This window comes from Brassica napus, chromosome A9, assembly GCF_020379485.1.
Source record: "Brassica napus cultivar Da-Ae chromosome A9, Da-Ae, whole genome shotgun sequence".
In the NCBI taxonomy this organism is placed as follows: Eukaryota; Viridiplantae; Streptophyta; class Magnoliopsida; order Brassicales; family Brassicaceae; genus Brassica; species Brassica napus.
The window spans coordinates 30,204,735-30,213,983 of record NC_063442.1 but is presented as its reverse complement, the minus strand read 5'-3'; the positions used below and the strand labels follow the sequence as shown (position 1 = coordinate 30,213,983).

The following is a 9,249-nucleotide window of genomic DNA, read 5'->3' as shown; positions in this document are numbered from 1 at the left end:
TTAGGTTTCGCCGACACGGGTTCCTGGATTAGGGCAGTGTCGGGGTTTGGGTTTGTGGGCCTGTGGGCCGGATTGTCTAGGGTTTGGTAGGTTTTGGTAATTGGGCCGTGGGCCTTTATCTTGTAATATTCTAGGACTGGGCCCTTTTCTATTTTAATGAAATGTTCACGGAAAAAAATTGATTAGTAATGTACCAAAGAATACTTTTCATTTTCTTAAATAAAAGTTACGAAATTTACTATGTGAGTAACATATATATATGACAATTAATTATTATGAATAAATAATACATATACGATAACAATTTTTGTATGTTTTTTTTTTAATTTTATATCATTAAAAAAAATTAAACAATAACATCAAGCATTTAATTAAAAAATTAGATATTTTTATATGTTATATTTTGAATTTTTCAAAACGACACTAAATTACTAAAAATGGTGAAAATCTCATATTGAAAATTTTGTGATCAATGGTTTAACTTTTTTGTTCAATCAAGATACAATGATCATAAATCGTATGAATATGAAGTCTTATATTATATATATATATATTATATAAAATATATAAATATGTTGATTTTAAATTTTAAAAATTTGTAATGAAAAATTATTGAGATCTTATTTTAATTTTAAAATTTGTATTGAAAAATACCACTTTAAAGTTTTGTGATTAACAGGTTAAATTTTTGTTACATTAAATACACAAATAATAATAAAATCATCTGAGTAGGAAGTATCAATAATAAATATTTATATTAAAATATATTATACATATATATATATATATATGTAAATATCACTAAAGTTTAATTATATACCATATAAGCTAAATAAAATGATTGTTTTGATTTATTTACAAAAAAAAACATGATTGTAAATTAACAAAAAGTATTGGTTTTGATCTATGTACTTATTCTAATGTATATACTTTTATGTATACAAATTATATTTTAAATAAGTGGTTTCTAATATGTTATTTGATCCTGACAATCCGAGTAATTTTTAATATTGGAAGCATTATATACATATATATATATATTATTTTATTCAGATTAAATAATTTTGTCTTGATATTTATTCCTAAAAAAACTTTTAATGAAATATCATGGTAAGATTTTAATCATTTCTTTTTGAGTTTGTTCAAAGAATGAGAGATTTGATCATTCGTCTAATATTTGGTTCTCCCTAATATCTAGCTATTATAATTGTAAGAATGACAAATTTGAACGATTTATTATAAGTTTTCTGGTTTATCATTTAATAAATCCAACAATTCTTAGTTATACATAGTTTACATATACTATAAGTAAAGTATTATATATTTCTTTTGTTGGTATATTCTTAAGTAACTAAACTTCAAAAGTGTAGGTTAATAAAATAAGTAATTTATTTTATTGTTCTATAAATAGATAATTTTTAGACCGAATTGGTGACCATGTACTAGACATACATTTATTTAGAGTCTGCACTTATATTATATAACAACTTGATATATTAGATTTGGGCACTATCTTGTGAACAAAGTTTACCGGTGATTTTCTTCAAAAATTTGATTCTTAGATATGTATCCGAAGTAGAATTAAATTTTACAGATGTCCATCTTTTTAAATTGACATTTATGTAATTCACCGAATTCATAGAAAAAAACTAAAAAATAAACAAAACTCATATCAATGAAACAAAAAGAGAACAAATGCATAATTTTATAGAGCCAGGAAGTAAAATCACGTATGGAGAGTCAATAGTAAATAAATCGAGCAGAAAACCTAATCTCCTTTCGTCATTTTTTAATCGATGTTACCTATATGGTTTTGGTGATTTGTGTCAGCCGCAAACCTTAATTTTTTTTTGGGCATATGAAGTCTTAAAAATAATTAAAATGAGTGATACATTTAAGAGACCAACATTTGTATTCGTCATTTTACAATCGATAAAAATTGTTGTGTTGCAAAATGTTTAAACCATTTAATGAACAAACATTAGTGTAAAAAACTCATCCGCGCAGATTATCATCTAGTATTATAGAATAACTGTGTAAATTCCAAATCTCTCTAACGGCATTAATGGCGGCTTAGATAGCATAAGGCGGGGAGTACAACCGCCTAGGGCCTTAGAGCATCATTAACCATGAAACCCATTAGGATCTCTTAATGAATATTTAAATAATAAAGTTAAGCTAAAAACTTTTGTTAAGAGACAATTAATTTTAGTGCTCCAATGCAAGAACTAAACTAAAGGTTCTTAAATAAAAAGTCAAAAATTCTGAAGTCAAATCTACAATATAGCAAGAAAACTTAGGAGTCATGAGCATAAAATGTAGATGATCCGTCAAGCTCTCATTTGCCATATATTTGTAGATAAGGAACCTGGAAACTCTCAGGTTTGATGAGCAGAGGAGAAAGGAAGGAGGCAAAAGTGTAATAATAGTTCACCTCTCGTTCTTCTTAGCACAAAAGCCTTTCAAAGCAACTAGATGGCGGTGATGCAGCCTGGCGAGAAGCTCTATCTCTCTGCAAAACTCATCTTCTGTTGTAAAGAAATAAAAAACTCAGCTTTTCAATGAATTCTCCATGTAAATTAAGAAATAACAAAATTTTGAAACCTTTACAGAACAGAAGCTCTCACCTGTCTTTTGGAAAGAAACATTCCAGAACTAGTGTGCACTCCACTTGCCACGCTCTCACCTGAATCATTATCCGCAACCATTGACTTCTCAAGTTTCCTTTTCGCCTAAAAAAACAAAGTAGTTGACGTTAGTCACACAGTCTCAAAACATTCCATGATCATCATCACTAAGTTCTCAAACAAACAAAAAGCATAATCAAGAAGATGATTGATTGATTGATAGTGCCAAGTTGATGAAATGATCACATTCCTCATCTGTAAGAAGTCCTTTGTAAAAAAACACCCTGCAGAAGATATCACATACTTAGATCTTCAAAACAATCAAACCACAAAGTTCTTTCTTTTTTTAATAGCAAAAGCAACAAACAAACCAACCTAGGAGTCCAAGAGAGCTGAGTGAACTTGGATCAATAACTAGAGACAAGCACTTGTCTTCTGCTTAATCACTGACCCTTCTTTGCCCCAACCAATAGAGAAAAAAAAACAAATCTTTATCAGTCAACACACTACTGCAACAAGTGTCGTCCTCATCACTTCCACCGAAACAAGTTCTCCGTCATCCCTCTCGAAAGCCACCACAACAACAACCCTTCCTTCACCTCCAGCCCCAACCTCATAATCAAAGCCATCTTCCAATCACTCACACGCAAAAGCCCCAAACCCTGATCCTCAGCCGTGTCGTGAAGGATAGAAAGGGATAACAGAGGGATCTACGAGGAAAACAGAGAGATGAGAAGATTTGAAGAAGATAAGATGGAACCATGGGATACTGGAGAGATCAAGAGGATGGGATTCGTGAAGGAGAACCGAATCCCTTTCGTCGAGAGAGATTTCGAGAGAAAGAGAGAGAGACCAAAGAGAGAGCGTCTCTATGCTTGACGCGTGGCAACGAAGAGGCGGGCCTTCTACGCCTTACGGAAGAGGCGAGTCTATGCTTTTCTTCTTTTTTTATTAATTTTTTTATTTTATTTGCCTTAAGAGGCGTCATTAAAACCTGCGTTAATGATGGTCTTAGGGTCCAAAAAAATTTCTTTACTTTTACAATTTTTAAAAGAAATTTAATAAACAAAAATAGATTTAAATATTTAGCTAAATTTCGTTATATATTTTTAAAATCTAAATTTATTTTGAAAATTCTCATGCAAAATAATAAAATAACAAACAATTATATTAAATTTTAGTTTTTAACTATTTTTTTTGCCAAAAGGCCATATATTTTTTTTTCCTGACGGCCTTAAATTTTTTTGAGCCGGCATTCGGGTCTCCGATTGAGTTTGGTTAGAGTCTTATCGGGTCCGAAAGTTTCAAGTCTTAGAATAATTACAATTTGTCAGTTCGAGTCAAGTCGAGTCCAGACCGATTCAGGTATTAAACGGATATTTAATTTTGAACATTTTTAGAATTTTCGTATAAATATATATATATATATATATTAGTTATTTTGTAGGATAGTTACACTGCTTTAATGTGGTCTGGTGGTATTTCAATTAGAGTTCGGACTTTACGTTGGGTTCGATAGCAGTTTAAGTTTGATCTTTTTAATGAATTACTAATTCGAAACATCCAACATCGGGAAATGTTAAATTTGGTAAATAGAAACAGCTATAAATAAGTCATGCTGTTACCTTGAATCAACACTCAAACAGGTTATAATATAGTCAAGACCCATCATTTTTTGAACCTAAAACCAGTTAATCCGGGTATTTCGGATGTCCTATCGAGTCTTGGGTTTGGTCGGGTTGGGTCTAAGACCCGTGGATCCTATACAACAAGACCGAATGGAGTAAAATGACATTAATTTATCCATATCCTACTAAAGCTGATTTTTCAGATTTTTGGATCCGGGTAAAATGCTCGGGCCTAGTCACTCTTTTACAGAAATATAGGCTTAATATTTCACTAAACAAACCACAAAGATATCTAACACAGAGTTAACTAACGCTAAAAGAACAATAACGAGTCAGGAAATCTAGAACTAGAAGTCGACATCTTCGGAGAATCTAGTGGAATTTTTTTTGAATACTATATGATTGTATCCGATCATTACAGAGTAACACTTTAGGCAATTTAGGAATATCACTTTGTTAGTTACCGGATCTGCACTCTCCAGTCTCCAGTTTACGATCCTGCGTAATCGTTCAGACAATTCAAGATATTTCGGCCGACATGCATGCCAAATCGTAAGGTTTGGTCGCTGTGTGGTTGCTTACCTAAACAAGGGTCCCCCGTAAACAATCAGTATGAACAAAACACAATGGGCTCTTCGAGTTGTGCATTAATGTGGTTACTTTCATTTGAAAGCGAATGTTTATATGTATAAATGTATTTAATGTTAGAGGAAAAAAATGATCAACGTTATGCTCTAAGAAAAGTCTTAGGAAAAAAAGGTCTGCTTCAAAATTTCACAACAATCTTAAAAAACATTAGTTTTCTTTTTCAGTCATGCCAACACGTAACCTATAAAATTGAATTCAACGACGGAGAAAAAACAGTGATTGGACAAGAAGAGAGGAAAATTCAGTGCATTCTAGATTATTAATATTTTTTTTACATAAAAATGAACAACATTTAATTACAACTTATTTTCGATAAAGGATGGGCTTCTTGAAAATATGAATGAAGTCTCACCTTACGTTTCCATGAATAAAATCTGAGTGTATTCAAAACTTTTTCCATTATATCAGAATTCGATAATATAGTTATTCTAAACCAAACCCTAAAGTAGCATCGAGATATATATGTTGATGTGGAATAGGAAACTGTAATAGCAGCCTGTATTATATATAGCAGCCTGTATTTCAATCCGTTTTCTTGACCATGAGATAGAGTCCTCCAATACTTGATTACCATAATCTATAGTAAGTTGCGTTACAAGTTCCGTATATTAAAATATATTTCAAAGAAAAAATCGCATAAGCTATTCAAATTGCACCACCATATTTGAAAAAAAAAATCAAAGTAAACCTATATGACAAAAATCCAATTTTAAATGAAAAATTCAACGGATTTCTTTTGATAAAAGTTTTCCCTGACCCTGACGAAATTTTTTTCTATAAATTGAGATCAACGTAGAAGCGTAAGTCATATTACATCAAAACAAAAACAAAACAAAAAAGAAATATGAAAGAAGCACTATCCATATTGTGTCTTGTTCTTCTTGTTTCGGTTTCCGAAGCAGCAATAACGAAACCACATTTTGGAGACTTCATCAAATGCCTTCGCTCTCGCACTAGTCAGGAGAATCCCATCAACGATGCCATCTTCACCGCCGAGAACACCACCACCTTCTTGTCTTCTTACGTGTCCTACACGAAAAACAAGAGGTTCACGAGCCCTAACTACAAAACACTGATGGCCATTGTCACGGCAAAACATGTATCTCATGTTCAAGCCACGGTGGTCTGCGCAAAGTCCAATGGTATCCAGCTCCGTATCAGGAGCGGCGGTCACGACTACGAGGGGCTTTCTTACATGTCCTCAGTGCCATTTGTCATCCTCGATATGTTCAACCTTAGGTCTATAACCGTTGACGTGTCAAGCAAGAAAGCTTGGGTTCAAGCTGGTGCGACCTTGGGAGAGCTCTACACAAAGATCAACGAGGCAAGCAAAACGTTAGCGTTCCCAGCTGGCGTCTGCGCTACCGTAGGAGCAGGAGGACACATCAGCGGTGGAGGGTACGGTAACCTCATGAGAAAATACGGAATCACGGTGGATCATGTTGTTGATGCTCAAATAGTCGATGTCAACGGCAAGCTCTTGAACCGAGCTAGCATGGGAGAAGATCTCTTTTGGGCCATTCGTGGTGGTGGTGGTGGGAGTTTCGGAGTTATCCTCTCTTGGAAAATTAACCTCGTGGAGGTTCCAAGGATCATGACAGTGTTTAGGGTTAACAAAACATTGGAACAAGGAGGCACTGATGTTCTCTACAAGTGGCAGCTTGTCTCAACCAAACTTCCAGAAACTCTTTTCATCAGAGCAATGCCTCAGGTCGTAAATGGAACGAGGCGTGGGGAGAAAACCATCGCGGTTGTGTTCTATGCTCAGTTCATGGGGAGAGCCGATGAGCTTATGGCTATAATGAACCAGAGCTTGCCTGAACTAGGGCTAAAACGTGAAGACTGTCAAGAAATGAGCTGGCTCAACACAACCTTGTTTTGGGCTGATTATCCCGCCGGTACACCGACAAGCATCCTCTTAGATAGACCATCGAGTCCCGGAGATTTCTTCAAGAGCAAGTCAGACTACGTCAAGAAACCTATCCCTAAAGAAGGCATGGAGAAGCTTTGGGCGACAATGTTGAAATTCAAGAACGTTGTGTGGATGCAGTGGAACCCTTACGGTGGTGTGATGGACCGTATTCCGTCCACGGCCACGGCGTTTCCTCATCGGAAAGGAAACTTGTTCAAGATTCAGTACTTTACTACATGGTTGGACGCAAACACCACAGAGGCTAGTCTTAATATGATGAGGGAGTTTTACGAGGTTGCTGAACCGTATGTGTCAAGTAACCCGAGAAAGGCGTTCTTTAACTATAGAGACATGGATGTTGGAAACAATCCGAGTGGTCAGACAAACGTTGATGAAGCTAAGATCTATGGTTCGAAATATTTCTTGGGGAATTTGAAGAGGCTGATGGAAGTTAAAGCCATGTATGATCCTGAGAACTTCTTCAAGAACGAGCAGAGTATTCCTCCTGCTCGTGTAAACTAGTAGAGTTACTCAAATTCATTTATCAGGTGTAATACGTTACGTGTGCATGTGTTATAAGCCTATATTGCTTTCGTTATTGTATCATTTGCATTATGATCATTCAGTTGTATTTATGCATAACATAATAAAGAATTTCACGGAATCGATTCTCCTTGCAGATATTTGGATTGATCGGTTAGTACGTACTAAAAGGGATTAGAATAGTAGAAGCCTTTAATTAGGCCTAAAAAGTTAAAAGACATAAAGATTAGCCGAAGCCTAACCCGGATTAGAATAGCCGAAGCCTAACCCGTTATAAATCATACCAGAAGAAGTAGTTTTAGGCTTTTAGCCCTAATCAGCAATGGTTACATGCTTATGTTTTCAAATAGTAGAATTCGACCTAACTACAACAATCTTGTGGGCTTTCTTGAGATGGTTTAACGTTTACCATTTGTTTTGGATTGATCGGTTAGTACTAAAAGGGATTAGAATAGTAGAATGTCAATGATTAGAACTCAAAATTTTTTGCAGTGAATGTCAATGATTAGAACTCAAATAGTTTTGCATAAGTTATACCAATTCAAGAAACTTTTAAACCCAAAAGCACTATATATGTTTTTGTATACATTGATTTCTAATAATTGCCTTCATTGCAAAAGCAATCGTATACGGTAAACCAATTCTAGTTAAAAAATCAAATATTTTTACAAAAAGTATTATTATTATTTTTTTTTTTTTTTTTTTTAACAGGAGGTTCAAAGGTGACCCGTAATCCGCACGTGGTTTCTGTTTGCCCAAAGGCCCGTAATCCGCACATGGTTTCCGATTGCCAACCATCTAATCCCCCTGGCCCGGAACCAGCCGGCACTAATACCCATTACCCAAGGACCCAGCACCAACGCCGCGATAACTTTAAACTTGGGGAGGGCGTAAAGCATTCCGTGGCCACAGGGGGTATTCGAAAAAGTATTATTTTTAGCGTTTGGGTGTACACAAAACGAACCCGTATATGTTTACAGTTTACATAGAAAGCATTGTTTGACGTTTGGGTGCAAAATAAAAAAAATCCATGTCTACGAAAAAGGTTAACCGTAATGACTTGAGCTTAAAAAAAAGATTTGAGCTTAATTTCTTGAATTGGTTTACGTACACGTTTGCTTTTAAACCAATTGAGAATTTTGAAAAAAATCCGCGTGAAGGCTTTTTGTATTAAACTGGTATAAAACCGTTTAGTCAAGCTGACCCAGATGTTCTCTTTCTTGGAAAATTGCTTAAAATACTTAACTACCACATAAAAAAAAAAGTATAATCAATCAAAAATATTGTAGCATTTAGATTTATAATTACTGATTATTATTTAGGGTTTATTATTTATGGGGTGAGGTTGAGTTTATAAATGTTTTATAATTTATTCTTACATTTTACAAATAATTTAGGACAGTTAAATATTTTACCGCAAATTTAAGGTATTATGAAAATAGTTATTTTCTAATGATAAATTGGAAACATACTATTGGTAAAATTGAAATTTCCTATTTTTAATATTTTCACCAATTCTTTTTTCTTTTCGCATGTACACTTTCATTAATTTGAGGGTAAAAATAGTAAGATAGTTAAAGTGTTTGGCTACTTCAAATAAGTTTTTAATGTTTTTGGTTAATGATGATAATTTGAAATAGTTTTGTAAATGTTTCACCTTTTATTTCATTATTGCTGTTACTATTTTTCATATATTTTATGTGCTATAATACTAAATTTTAATAAGGTTGCTTATATAAGATTGATGTTTTGGATTTTAATTATGTACTAGCCTTTGACCCGCGCGGATGCGCGGGTATTTGTTTTCCATAATGATATATTTTTAACTTTTGGCAATGCTATAAACTTAATAGTTTAGATGTTGTTATTACAAACTTATACATTATTCAGT

The 9,249-nt window shown here is 33.7% G+C and overlaps 1 protein-coding gene and 1 long non-coding RNA gene across 3 annotated transcripts; one reads left to right on the top strand and one right to left on the bottom strand.

Moving 5' to 3' along the window:
• Positions 1-2,229: 2,229 nt before the first annotated feature.
• On the bottom strand, positions 2,230-3,625 carry LOC106351526. 2 transcript variants are annotated; one of them, XR_002654241.2, is made up of 4 exons: positions 3,003-3,625; positions 2,628-2,911; positions 2,435-2,528; positions 2,230-2,368 (listed from the first exon to the last, which is right to left on the bottom strand). It is a non-coding gene; the product is annotated as an uncharacterized LOC106351526 (long non-coding RNA). The 2 variants fall into 2 exon arrangements; XR_007316352.1 differs by having other exon boundaries at positions 2,230-2,528; positions 3,003-3,621.
• Positions 3,626-5,689: 2,064 nt separating this feature from the next.
• On the top strand, positions 5,690-7,479 carry LOC106347133 (berberine bridge enzyme-like 4). The gene has a single exon (XM_013786629.3). The coding sequence runs from the start codon at positions 5,748-5,750 to the stop codon at positions 7,335-7,337; it is 1,590 nt and encodes a 529-aa protein (XP_013642083.2). The 5' UTR covers positions 5,690-5,747; the 3' UTR covers positions 7,338-7,479.
• Positions 7,480-9,249: the final 1,770 nt, after the last annotated feature.